The 21,900-nt window shown below is 40.9% G+C and overlaps 1 protein-coding gene across 1 annotated transcript in view; it reads left to right on the top strand.

Annotated features, from left to right (window-relative positions):
• SLC30A9 (solute carrier family 30 member 9) overlaps nucleotides 1-17,973 on the top strand; it is a 75,758-nt gene extending 57,785 nt beyond the window's left edge. Inside the window, exons 17-18 of the mRNA XM_079777818.1 lie at nucleotides 742-855; nucleotides 10,978-17,973. Of these exons, the coding sequence (XP_079633944.1) occupies nucleotides 742-855; nucleotides 10,978-11,022 (159 nt within the window). The 3' untranslated portion in view covers nucleotides 11,023-17,973. The remainder of the gene's footprint in view (nucleotides 1-741; nucleotides 856-10,977) is intronic.
• Nucleotides 17,974-21,900: the final 3,927 nt, after the last annotated feature.

Here is a 21,900-nt window from a genome sequence, read left to right as displayed (position 1 = left end):
GGCACTATTTATTGAATAGTGTTTTTGTTTTTGTTTTTTTACCACTAATTTCTATGCTACCTTAATGTGGCGTTTTACTCAATTTTTCTTGAATATAAGTTTTTCGGAAATAGGTTGTTTATTGCCTGTGGCTTGAAAGTTGTCTTTTTATTTATTTATTTTTAAAAATATATTTTATTGATTTTTTTACAGAGAGGAAGGGAGAGGGATAGAGAGTGAGAAACATCGATGAGAGAGAAACATCGATCAGCTGCCTCCTGCACACCCCCTACTGGGGATGTGCCCGCAACCAAGGTACATGCCCTTGACCAGAATCAAACTTGGGACCTTTCAGTCCGCAGGCTGACGCTCTGTCTACTGAGCCAAACTGGTTAGGGCATCTTTTTATTTTTTTAATCCTCACCTGAGGACATGCTTATTCATTTTAAGAGAGAGAGGGGAGAGGGGAGAAAGACAGACAGAGAGAGAGAGAGAGAGAGAGAGAGATTAATACAAGAGAGAAATGTCGATATGAGAAACATCAATGGTTGCCTTCTCGTAAGCTCCCTGACTGGGAATCAAAACCACAACCTTTTGGTATATGTGACGTCACTCCAACCAACTGAGCAGGGCTGGCTTGAAAAAGTTTTTCATTTTTCATTAAACTTAATGGTGTTACAACTTTTTTAAAGAAATCATCAACATATTACTATGATTTTATAAAATTTTTATTTTGTTTTTCTGCTATCATTTTCTTTATAGGAAATTCAAGAAGTAAAAACTCCTGAAGAACTAGAGACATTTATGCTTAAACATGGAGAAAATATTATTGATACTTTAGGAGCTGAAGTAGATAGACTTGAGAAGGAACTAAAAGTAAGATATATTCATTATAATATAATATAATATAATAATGTAATAAAATATAACATAATATAATAATTTATTTTTTGAGTACTTACTGTATGTCATACACTATGCTAATTGCATCTTATGTATATTCTCTCAATAACCCATGATGTATTGGTTGCCTTGGGTGAGAAATGATTGGGTTGGAAAAATTAGATAATTTGTTCAAGAAAGTAGGGTAATTGGGATTTGAACCTATGTAGCTCAACTCTAACTTCTTTACGTCTATCACTATTCTATACTGCTTGCTTAGTATTTAAAATAGTCAAATGTTTTTGTTTGTTAAGTTAGGGAAAAAATGGTGTGTGACCTTAAACATACACATGCATCTTGCTTTTTTAGTCCATCTGACGTTATATTTCCTGTTTGTTTTGTTCAGTTGGAGATCATAACAACCTATTGGTTATTTTACTGAAAAATTTTAAAAACTCTCAGTGTTCTCAGATTGTCATTTATTGACATTTGAGATTTGTTTGCAGTAAATAAAACTTGTAAATGATCTTTAACATAGCTTTTTGAAGGCCATGCATTTTTTTTTTCAGTTAATGGTGACCATTCTTTTTTTTCTTTTTTTAAATATATTTTTATTGATTTCAGAGAGGAAAGGAGAGGGAGAGATAAGAAACATCAATGATGAGGGAGAATCATTTATCGGCTGCTTCCTGCACGCCCCCTACTGGGGATCGAGCCCGCAACCCAGGCATGTGCCCCTGACCGGAATCGAACCAGGACCCCCCATTCCGCAGGCCAACGCTCTATCCATTGAGCCAAACTGGCTAGGGCGACCATTCTTTAGTTTTGTTAAAAATTGAAGGGAAACAAAAGCAAAAATTGAGGGGAAACGTATCACTACTTACTCTCTTTTCTTTTATAATCTAGATCTGATCATATTAATAGAAGTACTTCAATTAAGATTATTTTATTAATGTTAATATTATAGTTCACAGACTTTGTCAGGCAATATTTTTGAAGTTTGTACATGAGCAATTCTCACATATTTTATATTCTTAAAAATTATTGAGGACCCAAAGAGCTTTTGTTTGTTTATAGTTGTTGATATTTACCAAATCATAAATTAAAACTGAGAAATTGAAAAATATTTTATTTAAAAACATAAATTGATTACATTAATGTAAATAACATTTTAACAAAAAATAAGTTTTCTAAAATGAAAAAAAATTAGAACAGTGGTATTGTTTCACACTTTTGTAAAAATCAAAGACAGCTAGATTCCTATATCTTTCTACATTCAGTCTGCTGCCATATATTGTTTTGGTTGAATAATATGAAGAAAGGAAGGAGCCCTAAACATATTCTTATACCTTTTCAAATGATTGTGTTATTCTCTTTTGATATACCAAAGCCTGACAACTGATAACCTCTTAAAAAAAAATCCTATATAATAGAAGCCTAATATGCAAATGGACCGAACAGCAGAACGATTGGTTGCTATGACGCACACTGATCACCAGGGGGCAGATGCTCAACTCAGGAACTGCCCCCAGCCCAGCCAAGGCGGGTGCCAGTGGGGGCCACCCGATTACCTCGCTGGTCACCCAGCAGTGGGGTTGGGGGTTGAGGGGTGGGGGCGGGGCTGGTGAGTGGACGGTGCCAGGCTGGCCAAGGCGGGTGCCAGCAGGGGACCCCTCAGTTGTCCCGCTGGTCACCCCACAGATCGTCCCTGATTGCTGGCCAGGCCTAGGGACCCTACCTGTGCATGAATTTCATGCACCGGGCCTCTAGTATATAGCTTATTGATTTCAGAGAGGAAAGAAGAGGAAGAGAGAAATAGAAACATCAATGATGAGAGAGGCATTGATCAGATCCTGCACGCCATTACTGGGGATCAAGCCCGAAACCCAGGCCTGTGCCCTGACCAGGAATCGAACCCCGACCTCCTGGTTCATGGGTTGATGCTCAACCACTGAGCGACACTGGCCAGGCACAACTGGTAGCCTCTTAAAGCTTAGTTGCAGTGTGGAATCTGAAACCATATCAATGAACTTTTTATATCGTTATGAAGTTATGGGGCACAGTCCATGGGGCCACCCTCATTTCTAACACTGTTGCAGAGTTTGAGGGGTTCCTTAAAAGCACCATCAGGTTAGATAATCCACTAGGAATTTCAGAACTCACTAAATGCTATTAAACTCACAGTTACGGTTTATTACAATGAAGAGATACAGATCAAAACTTGCCAAGGGAAGAGAGGTGCATAGGTCTGAGTTCCAACACAGAGCTTCAGTTATCCTCTCCCCATAGAGTCCTGGACAGTATTTCTTTCCTAGCAACTGTTTGACAGTTTGCAAAAAATATTGCCAATTATGGAAGCTTAACTAAGCCTTCATATCAAGAGATTTTTTTTTAGGCTTCATAGTTCACTATCTAAGCAACTGACCTTATATCTTCAGCTTCTTTTGGAGGTAGAGCAGACACTGTGGCTGAAGGTAAACAAAGACATAATTATCAGGCAGGATATTCTAAGGAATTGGAGATCACCTCCCAGTAGCACCTCTCTTTGGGTATGATTAATTCTCTACTAGATACTTTTATATTAAAATCTGTTGGCCTGTCTTGGTACTCTGAATGGATCTTTTACCCATGCATGATTCTGTAGTATTATGCATTGGTCATTTGGAAAACAAGTGATTTGACTGAATCTATGCACATTTTGAAGTAGAAGCTGTCAGGTTCACAGTGATGGTTATGAGTTTTCCAACATTCTGATTTTCACAAATACTTTTAGCTGTTTTCTTTGAAGTAACAGACTCATTTTGTTTATTTTTTAGCAGATGCCTGCCAAATACCCAAATTTGAATAACTGTAGTTTGTTAATTGTTCTTTTAAGTCAAAATGGTATTTAGATTTTTTTTAAAAGCATCTGACTCAGTTCATAACTGAATCAATCACAAAAGTACTTTTCTTTGTGACATCAGACTGAAGTCTGATGACATACTTTCTGTTTGGTCATAGAATATTTTTTAAAGTGTATTCAGGAGTTCAGGTTTAATAGACCAGTACTTTTTAAACTTTTTTATTGATTTCAGAGAGGAAGGGAGAGGGAGAGAGAGATAGAAACATCAATGATGAGAGAGAATCATTGATTGGCTGCCTCCTGCAAACCCCCTACTGGGGATCGAGCCTACAACCTGGGCATGTGCCCTTGACCAGAATCGAACCTGGGACCCTGTTAGCAAGCTGACGCTCCTCCCACTGAGCCAAACTGGCTAGGGCTAAACCAGTACTTTTCACTACTTCGTAAAGGACAGTTTAAAGTGAAATTACCTTTTTTTTTTTCTTTTTTAATTGTGAGTGGCAGTAAAAGAACAAAATGACTGCCATTGTAGTTCGTTACCATTTGCCTTGAATTGTGCAATGGTGCCAGCAGTTTTATCCACCATTGCTTTTATGCCATCAGAGGAAATGTCAATATAGTGAAAAAGGCAAATTACATCTTAGTGTTATTATGAAAATAGTTTTACCTTGGAGTTCCCCTAAAAAGGTCTCAAAACCCCAGTGATCTTTGGAGCACATTTTGAGAACCACTGTTTAAATAAAATGTGAGATGATTATTTTTATGCAGGGTTACACAAGAATGAATAAACTTCGCTTTTGCATTCTATCTGTTCCAGAGAAAATAATCGACTTTTAAACTCAATATTTTAGCTTTACTCTTTAATAGAAACAAGAAGTCAGAAGCCAGATTTAAGAATAAAGACAAAATTGATCATTCTCAACTATACTCATATTATAATCAGACTATAGAGGCCCAGTACACAAAATTCGTGCATGGGGAGAGAGGGGTTCCCTCAGCCCAGCCTGCACCCTCTCCAATCTATATCCCTCTTGCAATCTGGGCCCGCTGGCTCCTAATCGCTCACCTGCCTGCCTGCCTGATCGCCCCTAACCACTGTGCCTGCCTGCCTGATTGCCCCTAATCACCTCTGCCTGCCTGCTTGATCACCACTAACTGCTCCCCTGCTGGCCTGATTGACCCCAACTGCCCTCCCCTGCTAGCCTGGTCGCCCTCAACTGCCCTCCCCTGCCGGCCTGGTCGCTTCTGACTGTCCTCCCTGCAGGCTTTATTGCCCCAACTGCCCTCCCCTGCTGGCCTGGTCGCCTCTGACTGTCCTCCCTGCAGGCTTTATCGCCCCAACTGCCCTCCCTTGCCAGCCTGATCTCACCCCCAACTGCCCTCCCGTGCCAGCCTGATCGCCCCTAACTGCCTCTGCCTCGGCCCCCATCACCATGGCTTTGTCTGGAAGGAAGTCGGATGTCCAGAAGATGGCTGGTCAACCTGGTCTAATTAGCATATTACCCTTGTATTAGTATAGATAGATTTTATAGGATAGGATTGCTTAACTGGGGGGGGGGGGGGGGGGGGGAGAAGCCTTTTTCAGCAGGAGGAGATGCTCTTGGCAGACAAAAATACATAATCCCTACATCTGGACTGATAGCCAGCCATATCCACTATACTGCCAAACCAGTCACGAAAAAATTGAACCGCTTTCTTACACCTTACACCAAACAGCTATTGCCCTTAAAACCCCTCCTCAGCCCCCACCTTAGGTTCTGCCTTCACAGTTCACCCAGATTAGGTTCTGATTGGTCTGTTTCTATGCCAGTCAGTGTCAAAAGCTCTGCCTCCTAGGCAGCCATTGGTTCCTCGCAGTTCACCCAGATTTGGTTCTGATTGGTTGGTTTCTGTGCCAGTCAGTGTCTCCAGGCCTATCTCCGTGGCAGCTGCAGATCAGGCCCTGCTTCTCTCTTCAGCAGCCTCCGAGGCAGCTGTGGATCAGGCCCTGCACACCTCTCTCTCTCTCTCTCTCTCTCTCTCTCTCTCTATATATATATATATATATATATATATATATATATATATATATACACACACACACACACACACACTAGTAGCCCATTTGCAGGAAAAATCCTGCAAGCGGCCGCTGCGGCCGCATGCGCTGCCGCTGCCGCCGCTGTTGCGGCTGCTGCGCCTGCACCCGCTCGTTGCTGCCACCCGCCCTGCTCCGCCCCACTCCGCCCTGCCCCGCCCCGCCCCACCCGGGCTTTCCCTCTGGCAGCCACCTTGCTTTCCGCTTTTCCTCCGTCTTCCTTCTAAGTTGTCTTCAGTCTTCACTCCTCCCTCCCTCCGCGTATGCAAATTAACCGCCATCTCTGTTGGGTAATTTGCATACTCGTCCTGATTGGCTGGTGGGTGTGGCTTTGGATGGTGGGTGTAGCGAAGGTGCGGTCAATTTGCATATTACTATTTTATTAGGTAGGATATATATATATTATATATATATATATATATATATATATATATATATATATATATATGTTTGTATATATATATATGTGTGTGTGTGTATATATATATATGTATATCTGGGCCTTGCCAGCAGCCACTGCAGCTGCTGATAAAGCCCCACCTCTCTCTCTCCGGGCCTTGCCAGCAGCCGAGGTGTCTGCTGATCAGGCCTCACCTCTCTCTCTTTCCAGGCCTCACCAGCAGCCGCGGTGGCTGCGGATCAGGCCCTGCCTCTCTCTCCAGGCCTGATCTGCAGCCGCCGTGGCAGCAGTGAGGTCGTTAGGCCTCTGGCTGGGCCCCGGACTGGAGGCTAATGACCCCACCTTGCCCAGCCCACCTCCCCCCACCACCACCACCCCGCCCGCCCGCCAGCCACCAGCCTTGCTGTGATAAGAGCCTGTGGGCTACAGGCGAGGAACCAAGGGTGTTCCATGCACTTCCTGGTCGTCCATCTGGTCGTTTAGGTTGTGACGGCCCCTGGCCTTTTATAATGTAGATAAGCTTACTGTTTTTTTGCTAACTTTATGTTTTAATAAGAAACTATTTAATCATTAATAGTTTGGACTATCTCATAAGTGTTTTTCAATTATATAAGCCTTTCAAACCAGGAAGCCCACATTTTCAGGTGGAAATATCTCTGACTAAGATAATAAGGCATAAGTAATCTTTTTTTTTTTTTAAATATATTTTATTGATTTTTTACAGAGAGGAAGAGAGAGGGATAGAGAGTTAGAAACATCGATGAGAGAGAAACATCGATCAGCTGCCTCCTGCACACCCCCTACTGGGGATGTGCCCGCAACCAAGGTACATGCCCTTGACCGGAATCGAACCTGGGACTCTTGAGTCCGCAGGCCGACGCTCTATCCACTGAGCCAAACCGGTTTTGGCGGCATAAGTAATCTTAAGTCAAAGAAAGTTCTTTATAATTAAGGCATCAAACAGAAAATGCATGAATATAATTCTCCTTTCTTCTTATGAAAATAAACTGATTTTCTTTGAAAACTGAACCATTGTACACTGGCATATTTCCTCCTTTTTAGTATCTAAGAATGCTTGCCTTCTAATTTTAAAATTTCCTAATTATTGAATTACTTTGGAAGGTCACACTCAGTGAGAAAATTCTGCAGCAGAATAGTGATCTCTGTTGAGTAATGCCATTGATCCAACTACTAGAATAGGTGGTAGTTTTAGCTTAAACTGTATAATTTGCATAGTTGTATGTAAAGATATAAAAAAAATTAGAAGCTAATTTACAAAGTCCCATATTATAAATGTGAGATATATCTTGTTCTTATTTTGTTGTTCTTTGAAATGTTAACTTGAAAGATTTTTATTGTTGTTGTTGTCTTACCTCTATATTCCAATCTATTGGTCAACCCTTCTCTATACCTCCAAGAAGTTTTTTCTTTGTAAGGAAATAATTCTGTTGGAAATGGGAAAAATGCCATAGCATTTGCAAATTCCTAATAAGTAATGTTCCAGTTAAATACTCTGCCCTGTACTTTGTCTTTTGCTTCTCTAATTGCATCCTCCTATAGCATTTTCTTAACTTGAGACTGCAGCATTTCAAAATAGATTACATAATTGGGTCTTTATTGCTCCATAGTATGAGTGTTGGAATAAAATCTGTGGTGTGTAAAATGTTTGTTTTCATTGAACAGAGCTTGGGACACAATAGATCAATAAGTATTTGTTGAATAAGTGAAGGAAAATTAAAAGTTGGACACAGTTATTGATTTTCAATTCTATTTAACAAATATTTATTCAATTTCTATTATGTACATGGCAGCTTCTTAGGTACTAAATATTAAAATTTAAGGATATTAATCCTACTTCTTTTATTTTTCATTCATTTGGCAAACCTTTGTGTATCTGCTTTGTGTTGGACACATTATATTTTAGGAATGTGATTAGTTTTTTTTCTGAAAATGATTTTTAAAAGAGCAAATTAACTTTTTGGTGTCTTTTTCTTGAGACAAGATATTTATTAGTATATATATATATAAAAGCCTAAGCGACTGGCCGACTGACCATCCGACCAGTAGCTATGACGTGTACTGACCACCAGGGGGCAGACACTCAACACAGGAGCTGCCCCTGATCTGCGTTGAGCTCCTGCCCCGTGGTGGTCAGTGTGCATCATAGCAACCGGTTGACCGGTCTTTCAGTCGCTTAGGCTCTTTTACATATATATATATATTCCTTTAACGTGAGTAATATGTAAATGTTCCTAGCATACCTTTTAACCTTTTGCACTCGGATGTTGAGTGTGACTCGACACGGTTAGCATTAGAATAAAGGAATCGAGAAAAAAGGAAGCGAGTGCAAAGGGTTAAGAGATTAATGTCTGGAATCAGGCATGGAATCCACGCTGACTGCATCACTAACCAGCCATGTGACTTTGGACAGGTTAGATTATTTCTTCAAACTTAAATTTCCCCATATGTAAAATGGAAACAATTGGGTTATTATGATAGACTAGGGGCCCGGTGCACAAAATTCGTGCACTGGGGAGGGGTCCCTCAGCCCAGCCTGTCCCCTGTCACATACTGGGAGCCTTCAGGGGATGTCCTACTGATGGCTTAGGCCCGCTCCCCGTTGGGAGTGGACCTAAGCTGCAGTCTGGCCTCCCTTTGCGGGAGGCCACCGGGCTGATCAGGGGAAAGCGCCAGCCCCCTCACCCCGCTGCTGTAGCCACTGCCAGTCACTGCAGGCACCAGGGTATTTTCATCAACACGGACTCCAGTCCCTTCACCATGAAAAAATGACAACTTTCTTTAGGCATTTTCAAGATGTGTCTTTCATAGGATATGACATTTTTTTCTTTATTTTTCTTTTTATCCTCACCTGAGGATATGTTTCCATTGATTTTTTTTCCCTTTCCCTCCGATCGCAGGCTCAGCCCCTTCCCAAGCCTAAAGCCTCCACCCCAGGCTTTAGGCTTGGGAAGCGGCACCCCCTCTCGCCCCTCCGATTGCGGGCTCGGCCCCTTCCCCCCTCCAATGGCCGGCTGAGAGTGACCTGGGTGCCGAGGAGGTTCCCGGGATCCAGGTATGTATGCAAATTAACCGCCATATTTTTGGGTTAATTTGCATGCATACTCTGATTGGCTGTGGGCGTAGCGGAGGTACCATCAGTTTACATGTTTCTCTATTATTAGGTAAGATTTAAAACTACATGCATGTGTGGGGGCATGAATGGGGGGTGGGGGGTAATGGGGGCATAAGGACATATATGTAATACCTTAATAAAGAAATTTTAAAAAATAAAAAATAAAACTACCTGCACGTGAAACCCTTTACTAGCACAGTTCTTGACACGAGTAAGTGTTAATTAAATGTTAACTATTATTATTAACTACTAGAGGCCCAGTGCATGAAATTCATGCATGGGGGTGGTGGGGGTCCTTCAGCCCAGCCTGCACCCTCTCCAATCGGGTACCCGTTCAGGATCCAGCCTAAACCAGCAATCGGACATCCCTCTCGCAATCTGGGACCACTGGCTCCTAACTGCTCGCCTGCCTGATCACTCATAACCCCTCTGCCTGCCTGCCTGATTGCCCCTAACCCCTCTGCCTGCCTGCCTGATTGCCCCTAACCGCCTCTGCCTGCCTGCCTGATTGCCCCTAATCACCTCTGCCTGCCTGCCTGATGCCCCTAACTGCTCCACTGCTGGCCTGATTGCCCCTAACTGCTCTACTGCCTGCCTGATTGCCCCTGCCTCAGCCTCTGCCACTGTGGCTTTGTCCGGAAGGACGTCCAGAAGATTGTTTGGCTGTGTGGTCTAATTAGCATATTACTCTTTTATTAGTATAGATCAGTGATGGGCAACCTTTTGAACTTGGTGTGTCAAACTTCACCAAAAAACTGAGCATAACTCGGGTAGTGTGTCACTTTGAGGAAAAAACATTATTTCGCAAATGTTTCATCCTCGGCATGCAGCCGCCTCAGCGGCCGCGTGTCATCAGAAATGGCTACGCGTGTCGGTGCTGACACGCGTGTCGGTGCTGACACGCGTGTCATAGGTTCACCATCACTGGTATAGATAGTGCTTAAGCTCATGGATGGTTATTGCTACACTTAATCTCCCTGTCTAACCTAAGTTCCTTAGCATCTGAGTATTAAGAGTCTTATTTAATCATAGCTCCAGTTCTAGCCGGTTTGGTTCAGTGAATAGAGCGTCGACCTGTGGACTGAAGGGTCCCGGGTTCAATTAGTTAAGGGCACATGCCCAGGTCTCAATCCCCAGTGGGGGGTGTGCAGGAGGCAGTGGATCAGTGATTCTCTCTCATTATTGATACCCTCTCCCTTCCTTTCTGAAATCAATAAAAATATATTTAAAAAAATAATAATCATAGCTCCATTTCCTGGCAAAATGCCTGGCCCAAGACTATATGGATTGTTACTAAAATAAGTGAATATCAGTGTATTTTTTTCCAATTATTGTTTTGTAGTGCTTTTCTTTTTACCACAAATGAGCATATTTTCAGTGCTTTGTAATGCTTAGCACATAATAGATCCTTAAACCATTACTGTGTTAATGGACATGTGAACAAACTCATATTGGTGAGACTACTTACTCTATCGTTTATAGTATGTTTGATCTATTCATCTATTGGTTTTATTTTTTTCCTTATCAGATCATTTCTCTTGCTAGTATGCTACAATGAAATAGTTTGATCAAATGTTTTCAATGGCTTTAGTGATCAAAAGGAATATAAGAAAGAGAAGATTCTGTTTTGCTCTGAATAACATGGTGGTGATTTTTCCTTCCAGAAACGAAATCCTGAAGTTCGACATGTTGATTTGGAGATATTATAGATTTGATGGAATGAATCACTTCAGAGGAACCTTGGAAACAATTTTGTTGAGCCTTCTCTCCCACATTGAAGGAGTCAACGCCATTCAGAAGCCACTCTTTTTTAAGATGAAGGAAATATTTTATGTAAAAGGGCAATTCAACAATCTACAGAACTAAAACTACTTCTTACTTCTAAGAGACACATTACAAGTTGAACCAGTTTGGAAATCATCATGTTTTTATGTTTTAGTAGGAAACAGTTAACTTAAATTGATCACAATTTCTCATTTTGGCCTGTCAGAGTATATTGTACCTTACAATCATGTTTCCTTTCTTCATATTGGTAAAAATAAGCAGCATCCATAGGGTTATTAATTTTATTTCCACTGAAGACTTCACTCCATCGAAACCTGCCAATACTGAACATGCTGGATAAATCTTGGTTTGTGGTTTTTAAAGTAATGCCGCTTCAGTCTGCCTTTATAGAATATGGAAATTATTTTTACATACCTTATAATTTTGCCCTGAGCATTAAGAGGAGCACTCTCCTAATCTGGTTATCCATAAATGTTCATTCCAGAATGGGCTTGGTTACTGAATTGAAGGAAGGCATTTTAATACAGCCTTTGAGGTCAGAGTAGTTGCCATTTTGTAAAATTTCTTATTTCTCCTTTGCTTTTTTTCTTATTTGGTTTAATTTTTCTGATGGCAAAAGATATAAAATAACCCTATATGTTTCCATGGGCCAGTGTAATGACTGGCTTTTTGTTTTTTTAACTGGCTTCAGTGCCATCCTGTGTATTTATTAGGACATAATGCATTTATAAGTATTTTGACATTCTGTATAATGGACTAGAAATATTTATAATTTTATAGATAAGGTAACATTTTACTTTTAATTTATTTAAAAAGGCACTACTTATGTAAATCTGAACTGTGGGATATTTCTTGCTTTAAGAGAAAGGGAGAGAAGTAAATCTCTTATGCAGAACTTGTGTCCTTGGTTTTTTATAACACCATAGTCTGTAGCATGTCTGTAACCTGAGTTCCTCACAGTTATAAATGGGCATATAGCATAAATATGGCTATAACATTAGGTAAGTAGCTTTCTAATGATCATAAGGTCTCAAGGTGAAAAGAAATACAATTGAGTAATTAAAAATCTAGTGCAAAACTACAGCTCTGTCCCCTTCCATCAAAACAACTCATGCACTTTAAATGGTTCAGGTAGCACTGAGCATTGTCCACACGAGTGATGGCTGAGTGCTCTCTTTGCTGGGTAAATGAGTGCTTGACATAAGGACCTAACTACCTATATGAGGTCAGTGTCTAAAACTTAGATCGAAGTTAATGAATTACAGCAAATTGTAATGCTGAAACAAAACAAAAAAAATAACATTTGATTAAAGGGTTTATAATGATAATTTTTGATCCATAAATGCTATCTACTGGAAAATTGTGAAAGTGTACATTGTGGTACATTTATTTTTACCATTACAGAGCATTTTGCATGCTGTACATTTTAAATGAAATTACATTCCAGTTTTATTTTTTAAGATAAAAAATTATTGTATATATATATAATTTGATTCTCTGTTCTTATGGTTTCAAATTCTTCACTCATTTTTTTTCTGAAACTGTTTATTCCCCATTATAATTCACTCTATACTTTGTGTTCTTCCTCTCTCCCCTTTTCACCTGCCATTTGTTTTTTTATGTCAATGCCAATATGGGAAAGTACCAAATTCTATCCAATTCTCTCCTTGTAAAATTACTCTGAAAAATTTCACGTAGTTACACAATAATAACTTAACTCATTAAAAAATATCTCAAATTTGGTTTTCTAATCTGATTTGATTGAGTTCATAACTATTCTTAAATAATTGAAGGCTTATGTTTGTCTTATTTTCAGTGCTGTTGTGCACTGGTATTTTACAGTTTGTTTAAGCAAAATTGGATATGAAGAAGCATAGTACATATCAAGCAATTTGAATATTTCTGTGGGATCAGGAAATGTAAGACCTCTCTGGACCTTTTTCCTTTTAAACTAGAGTCAAATTTGAATTTTAAAGCCAGGGATTTTGGGTCTCTCTTTTAAAATAAGATATCTCATTCAGGTTTCTTATTTGTATGTGTCTCTGTGTGTGTGTTTCCAAATTAATACTTCTTCTTTTAAGTCTTGTCCTATTCCATAGCATTTGAATATTTAAACATACAAATCTTAATATTTTAAAGGAAACTAGCTCCTGTAGTAGAATAGTAGTAAGAATAATGTTGGACAGAAGAGGACGGTCAAGGGCCCAGACCCCTCTCTGTACTAAGCTGAAATCTGGGAACTATTGGAGGTCAAGTGTGCTTGTTTTCAGCTTTGGCTGAGAATGGATCTCTAATCAGGTCCCGAACTAGGTAAGGTGGCACATTTTTTGACACCATGGCAGAGGGAGGGAGGATGAGGGATGGAAACCTGTTTTTAAGTGGACCATATTGTTGGCCAATAGTATCCAATTACAAAGAGGAAGATTTCTGAACATGGAGAGGAAACTGAGCTAGGATCAGATTGGAAATCTACACCTGCTCCCCCCCCCACACACACCCAGAAAAGTTAATCTCTGCATACATCATCCTACGCACACCCCACATAACCCAGAATAACAAAAGGCATAACAACACTTGAATTTGGGGTATATGATTTTAGTGCTACCTTAATTATCCTATAATTTGGATAATACTTTTTGCTAAAATTATACCATCTAAATAAAGGAAATTACTTATGTCTTAAATCTGGTAACTTTTTGAGGTAGAATTCTAGGAACTACAGAAAGTTGCACAGGCATTTGGAATTTATACTGTCTTTCTCAAATTGTATTTGTCAAGTTTTGGCACTTAAAAATAATGCTGACCTCCAATTCACCAAACTGTCAGAAGTCAGTGAAGCAAAGAATTGAATGTAAAAGGTGGATTCAGAGATTGTCTCTCCTAACTCCCTCATCCCTGTCTCTGAAATGGGACTTTGGAAGGATTTATATAGAAAATTGGTCTTGCAGCCTTTATATTTGCATTTAAGTTTACTAGCATTCCTAGACTTGGTTTTATGGAAAAAGAGAAATTTCATTTCTGTTACATTGTGTTTCAGTTGTCTGATTTCACTGGCAGATTAAGATGGTCCTGGTCCCTCAGGATGCTTTTTTTTTTTTCTTAATAAATGTCTTATGTAAATAAGAGCAGTTCACTTACTAGTTTGGGATTTTTCCCCCTGATAAATAAATGTATTCTTTTGGTAACAAATCCTTCTTTACCTCATGTATTAAAAACTAAGCTCTGTGTCCTGGCTGGTTTGGCTCAGTGGATGGAGCGTCGGCCTGTGGACTGAGGGGTCCCGGGTTCGATTCCGGTCAGGGGCACATGCCCGGTTGCCGGCTCGATCCCCAGTAGGGGGTGTGCAGGAGGCAGCCGATCAATGATTCTCTCTTATCATTGATGTTTCTCTCTCTCTCTCTCACCTTCTCCCTTCCTCACTGAAATCAATAAAAATATTTAAAAAAACAAACAAAAAAAAAACTAAGCTTGTGTAATTGGATACATTTTAGCTTAAAAATCATGCTTATGTTTTTTAACAGAATTTATTCATTGAGTATGTTTGTTAGATTGTAGTTTCCTGGTTTCACAAAACTGTAACAACTTTTTTTTTTAATCCTCACCCAATGATATTTTTTCATTGATTTTTAGAGAGAAATATTGAAGTGAGAGAAGCACATTAATTGGTTGCCTCCTGCATGAGTCCCAACCAGGGCCCGGGGCCAGGGAGTAACCTGCAACTGAGGTACGTGCCCTTGACTGGAATAGAACCCAGGACCCTTCAGTCCGCAGGCCGATGCTCTATACACTGAGCCAAACTGGTTAAGGCTTCAACAATTCTTAATTCTAAAGTCAGTTTTCAGTATAAAGAGAACTGTTTGTTATTAGTCTGCTATTAGGATGTCATGTGTTTGCTAAAGCACAAATCTAAGAAAGTATATCCTTTAGCGATAGATAATATTACATTTTGATAAACTAGAGCAAAACACAGAATTGTGTGTTCGTGTTTAAGGGCTATAGAGGGTTAAAACGAGATTTTAAAGTAAAAACATACCTGTTTGTATTATAACTAGAGGCCTGGTGCACAAATTTTGTGCACCAGTGGGGTCCCTCAGCCTGGCCTGTGGGATTGGGTCGAAACGGGCTCTCTGACATCCCCTAAGGGGTCCCAAATTGCGAGAGGGCGCAGGCCAGGCCGAGGGATCCCACCGGTGCACCATGGGGGCCCGGGAGGGACACAGGAGTTTGGCCAGCCAGGGAGGGACCGTGGGAGGGCTCCAGGGTGTGTCTGGCCAGTCTTGCCCAGTACTGAACGGCTGGACCCCAGCAGCAAGCTAACCTACCGGTCAACTGTCTGCCCCCTGGTGGTAGTGCATGTCATAGCATAAGGTTGAGTGGCCTTATATCATTAGCAAATTATGCTTTGATTGGTTGAATGGCCGACAGGACACTTAGCATATTGGGCTTTTATTATATAGCAGGCGTCCTCAAACTACGGCCCACGGGCCATATGTGGGTGTTTTTGCCGTTTTGTTTTTTTACTTCAAAATAAGATATGTGCAGTGTGCATAGGAATTTGTTCATAGTTTTTTTTAAACTATAGTCCGGCCCTCCAACGGTCTGAGGGACAGTGAACTGGCCCCCGGTTTAAAAAGTTTGAGGACCCCTGTTATATAGGATAGCTATCAACAGGATAATTTTAGCTAGTTATGTCAGGTACCATTTTATATGCATTAACCCATTTAATCCTTACAAAGAGCCAGTGAAGTAAGGGTCTTACTCAGTTTTGTATACGAGGAAACAGATACACAGCGAGTCTGAGGATACTCAGCTGGTAAGGAGCAGTTAGAATTTGAAATCAGATGGTCTAGCTCTGTAAGTCACTGCTGAGCAGAAGAGCCCAAGAGAAGTAACACTATATAGAAAGTAGAATCAAACTATTCATTGTGTTCTAAAATAAGCAAATGAATGAGTTTTCAGTAGTCAGAACAACTAGCCAGATCTAACAGGGATTGCTTGCAACGGGGATGGCAGGATGGATTTGGTGTGGGATGTTGATATTAATGGAAGCCAAGGAATTGTCTGTTACAGTGGAGGTTTATTTTCAAACATTACTTACAGGCCACCTTTTACACTTATCCAGAAGATAATATTTAATTCAACTGCCAGTCATTGACTTGAACCATGTAGGAAAGAAATTTGGGGCAAGGTGTGGAAAATAGCATTAATCAAACTATTAAAATTTTAAAATTGTACTTAATCCCTAGTTACCCATTTATTTTTCTGAGGCATCTAATGTTACAAGCTTGTGATATGTTCTTATATTTGATGTATACATAACCACAAACATAGTGTCCCAAAAAATGTATACATACTTTAACAGCTGATAGCTCAATTGATGTTTCTTTCTTTTCAGATTTAACCCATTGGAATTAAAAATTATTCAAAGTGTGTATACATTTTGGGGGGACACTCCGTGTGTACATACATATAAGTTTGTAATTTATATTTCTTCTGTTCTACACCGATGGTAAAATACATATACATTAATGGATCTTATAATTTTAAAAAGTACACAGCCAGTTTTCAGAGTTTTGTGTTCACTGAAAGTTTTTACATCAAGAGTATATAACAATGTAGTACTGTGCTTTAATATGGTAGCCACTTGTGACATAGGGCTATTAAGTTAATTAAAGAAAATTAAAAATTCAGTCCTCCAGTGGCTTTAGCACATTTTCACGTGCTCAGTAGCTACATGTGGCTGGCTGGTGGCTACCTGTTGGACAGGGCAGGTATGGAACATTTCCATTATTATAGAAAGTTCTTTTGCACAGCACTAATATGGCAGATAAAAGTAATCCTAATCTCTTTAATATTTGAGAGCATCTTTATAGTGTATAATAGAATAGTGCCTAGTTTTTATTGGAGTCAAAGGTAAATTCTAGCTTAGCACTTATAAATGTATTGATATATAACTAGCTCTTGGGCTAAAACTTGAAGCTACCAACTAGTATTACTTAGAACAAGTAAATTTCTCATCTTCAAAATAGTTTGAACTTGACTTCAACTCTCATTCAAATGCACAATAAACATTCTGAATGTTAAGTAACAAGTCAACCAAGAAGTGTTCTTGAGCCATTAGAAGTTCTTACCCATGTTTATTATGTGATTATGAAGGATAATATTGATTTACATGGTGTTCCAGCAAGGTGCTAAATCATTATCACACCATTCATCACCAAATTATGATGAAACTGAGGATTGGTGGGCCCAAATGGTGAGAAGTTACAAGTTTACCACATTTTATATAAGAAATAAGTTCCTGGAAGTTGTGTAAATTAAATATTTTTAAATCTGTATTTTTGAAAGCACCTAAAGATCATGATTTAAAGAAATCTTTTTGCCATGTGAATCTTGTTATCTCTGTTTTGTTTAATCCTGTTGAAAGGAGATTGACTAGATTGCTCCTGGAACTATAGCAGGTCAGGTGAGTTAGAAGGACATTAAGGAATTGGGTGATAGATGGTCTAATACCAATAGTATTGGAATTTCCAAGGAATTGCTTGGATTGGTTTAATTTTTTAAAATATATTTTATTGATTTTTTTACAGAGAGGGATAGAGAATTAGAAACATCGATGACAGAGAAACATCGATCAGCTGCCTCCTGCACACCTCCTACTGGGGATGTGCCCACAACCAAGGTACATGCCCTTGACCAGTATTGAACCTGGGACCTTTCAGTCCGCAGGTCGACGCTCTATCCACTGAGCCAAACCAGTTAGGGCGGTTTAATTTCTTTATGGTACTTTTTGTATGGATTGACAGCCCATGTCAAAATTTATTGAGCACTTACTATATACTGTGTGTGTGTGTGTGTGTGTGTGTGTGTGTGTGTGAGAGAGAGAGAGAGAGAGAGAGAGATGTACTAGAAGAAGGAAGATAATGCAGTGTTAACAAAGCCCCGGCTTTGTCAGGAAGGACATCCGGACATCCGGAAGGTGGTTCGGCTGTCCGGTCTAATTACCATATTACCCTAATCCCTTCTGCTGGTCTAGGGTGGTGGATGTCTCATCCAGATTATCCCCTCCTCTGAGAACCAGAACAGTGAAATTACTCCTGGCTGTGACCTCTGGCTTTCCTAGGTTCACTGAGGTCTGCCTGGATCAGAAACAAGCAATTGGTAATTATGGGTCAGTGATGGCCAGGCTATTTCAGGTATAGACTATGTTGTGATCCTATTATGAATTCACTGAATGGGAGGTATTCTGCGCTATGCCAATAAAGAATTTATTTGTGGCTCTAGCTGGCTTGGCTCAGTGGATAGAACGTTGGCCCTCAGACTGAAGGGTCCCAGGTTCGATTCTGGTCAAGGGCATGTACCTCAGTTGCAGGCTCCATCCCCAGCCCTGGTCGGAGACAAAATTCCTGGATTTTTATAAACGCTGTTATTTCTGCCATCTTGGAAAAACAGACTAAAACAATAACACTAAAAACCCCTTCAACTACTTTCCTATTTCCCTTTACAGCAAAACTCACAGGAGTTGTCTATACTTGTAGTTCTTCCATTTTCTCAGAAGCCCACTCCAATCAGGCTTTTGTCAGTATCTCCATTCACCCTGTCCTTGACCTCCATACTATTCAGTACAGTGGTCAATCTTTTATATATATACTAGAGCCCCGATGCATGAAAATTTGTGCAAGAGTAGGCCTTCCTTACCCTGCCTGCCAGCACCAGCTTCCTTCTGGCACCTGGGACCCTGGCTGGCTTCCCCCGGGCTGCCCGCAGGCACCCAGGATCCTGACCAGCTTCCCTCGGGCCCCGGCTTTGTCAGGAAGGACATCCGGACATCCGGAAGGTGGTTCGGCTGTCCGGTCTAATTACCATATTACCCTTTTATTATTATAGATTTTTAAAAATTGATTTTAGAGAAGGGAGAGGGAGAGAGAGATAGAAACATCAATGAGAGAGAAACATCAACATTGATTGGCTGCCTCCTAGACCAGTACACCTCCTGCTAAGGATCGAGCCCACAACACGGGCATATGCCCTGACTGGGAACCTAACTGGTGACTTCTTGGTGCATGAGTCCATGCTCAACCACTGAGCCACACCAGCCGGGCACAGTGATTAATCTTAAATTCTCATCTTACTTGACCTCTTAGCAGCATTTGACACTGAATTCTTTGGCTGCCAGAACTCCACTCTGAGTTCTCCACCTACCCCACTGGCCACTCTTCAGTGCCTTTTGCAAGTTCCTCCTCATTTCTCTTACCTCCAAGCATTGGAGTGTCCCAGGGCTACACGTTTCAGGCCACATTCATTTTCTTAGTGAGTCAATCCCATTACTTCAAAAACTATTGTTGAAACCTGAACCTGAACCCCAGACTCAAATCTAGTTGCCTTCTTGACATCTCCACTTGGCTGATGTGGTAGATTATATGGTTGTTCCCAATTATTCACTGCCCTTATGTAAGAGGACTATACATCCCAGTTGAATAATCATCCCATTGCCATACCATACTATACATCCCATAATCATCCCATTGCCATGCAGTACCTCCCATTGACAGTAGACTACGCCATGAAACAGGCTTTGGCCAATAAAATGTGAGCATAAGTGGCATATGCCATGTTTGAGCAGGTATTTTACGAGCTATCGCACTATTCCGCCATAGTTGTTTTTCCTCTTCCCTGAGAATGGTATGTTTCAGATAGGGGCTGTTTTTCTACCTAGATTTTTTAATGAAAAAGACATGGGCCAGAAAGGCAACCAACCAATGTATTGTGAGCACCACTGAGATTTGGGAGATGACTAATATCTCAAACTCAACATATCCAAAAGCAAAATCCCCAATTTTTTCATTGTCAAAAAAATCTCTTGCAGTCTTTTTCTTAACAATAAATGGTATTTTCATAATTTCAATTGCCCGAAACCTCGGACTCATGCCTAACTTCTTTCCATTTCTTATACAATGGACATTCAACACCTGAGCAAGATTCACTGATGTATATTTGGAATCCATTTATCATCTCAATTATTATCTAATGTTGGCCATCATCCTATCTTGCTTGAATTTTCAAAATAGCCTCTTAACTGGTTCCCCCTGCAATCCTAGCCCACACATTCTATTTCAGCACAGCAGCTTGTCATGTTTTGAAAATATGTCAGATCATGTAATTTCTTTTCTCAGAGCCCTCCTATGGCTTTTCATCTCACACAGAATAACAAAGTCCTGAAGAAGCTAACAAGTCCTCCCTGAGTTTCCCCACTCTCTCTCTCTGACCCCATTTCCTACTGTTCTCTCTCTCACTGTTCCAGCCAGACTGGCCTTTCTGCTTTTCACACACCCTAAGCATGCGCTCAACTCCAGGCCTTTTCACTGCCTGAAGTATTTATCCCACCACTGCCTGCACAGCATGCTGCTTCAAATATCTGCTCCAAAACCACCTTATCAGTGAGGCCTTTCCTCGCTGCCCCTTATAAAATGGCAAACCCTTTATTTCTCCCTGTCCTATAGGGCCCAGTGGCTCAGCCTCCCCAATTACCTGAGGTGGACACTCTTGATGCACCCCTTTGTGGACTGTATGCACAGTCTTGTTGTAGTTAAGCCTTGATTATTGTTGGTATCACTGTGAGGAATTGACCGCCAGGCCAATTGGCTGTGAGGATCAGCTGTGTCTGCGATGGGAGAACTTCTGTGCTGGAGACACCCTTATGGGGCAAGACTTGCTTCAGTGGGGCTTTGGTGCTCACTGAGTCTGACCCCCTGAGTGTGTCCCTTATTGATATCAGGAGTTGTAATCTGGATGGTCCTACTGTGACCACTGGGTACACTGGCTCTTGAATCTCCAAGGAGGTGCTAAGTTAGCCTTTGCCTAAAGCCACCCAGCAGGAGCTATGGAGAGATCTGCAGATTCCTCTTCTTTGTTTGGGGTTTGGAGGTGCCCAGATGAGGCCCAGCTGTGAAGCAATGCAAGCTGCTGTGGGGCCTTGGGCCTTCTTTTGGAAGTTCTGGGGCCCTCTGACCCAGCTGCAGTTTGTTAGGTAATTTTAGATTGCAAAGGGCCAGGCCATTCATATGCAAGCACCTCTGAGAGAAAGCCGCCCTCAAGTTCCGCCCGATGCCAGACAGTCCAGTTTCTCCCCATATGAGTCTGGGTCCCCAGAGTCTCGCCTGCAACTGGAGTTCAGAGCAGTTGGGAGCTTGTGTCTCCCTCCCGATTGAAAAAGACAACCACGTACTCAGTTGCCAGCCCTTTCCACACACGCGCGCCTCCGTACCTCTGCACTTTACTTCTGCACCTCTTCTGAGTCTCAGTGTGCTTTTCTCTTCCCTTCTATTTGTAGAATTTCCACTCAGCCAGCCTTCCTGTGGTTCTGGATGATGTCCATTTTGTCTTTTAGTTGTAGTTTTGAAGTGGTTGTGCGAGGCAGCAAGTTCAGGTGTTTACCTATGCCGCCATCTTGGTTTCTCCTCTCTTGTTTTTAACTTGGGTTAAATTTAACATTACATTTCAAAAGTTTCCCATAGGGATTTCCACCCCCAGTGATAGGGGCATATACTGTTGGAACTCAACATGGTGGTGTGCTTAACTCTGTTTTAGAGAATCTGAACTACTCTCAGATCTCACTACTGGTCATTGTAAAACAATGTCAGAGAAGACTGCAAAATAAAATCTAAAAACTGAGCCTTTAATCATTACATTCACTCAACGAATATTTTTGAGTGCCTTGTGCTACCCTGTAACTACCTGGGCAGCGTGGGTAGGAAAGCCTCCTCCTGGAAGTGCCCTTCAAGGCCAGGCACACAGACAGTGGG

The sequence above is a fragment of the Cnephaeus nilssonii genome (genome assembly GCF_951640355.1).
Source record: "Cnephaeus nilssonii genome assembly, chromosome: 1".
NCBI classification, from domain to species: Eukaryota; Metazoa; Chordata; class Mammalia; order Chiroptera; family Vespertilionidae; genus Cnephaeus; species Cnephaeus nilssonii.
Note: the sequence above shows the minus strand (reverse complement) of the source record. Positions and strands in the feature narration are given on the sequence as shown.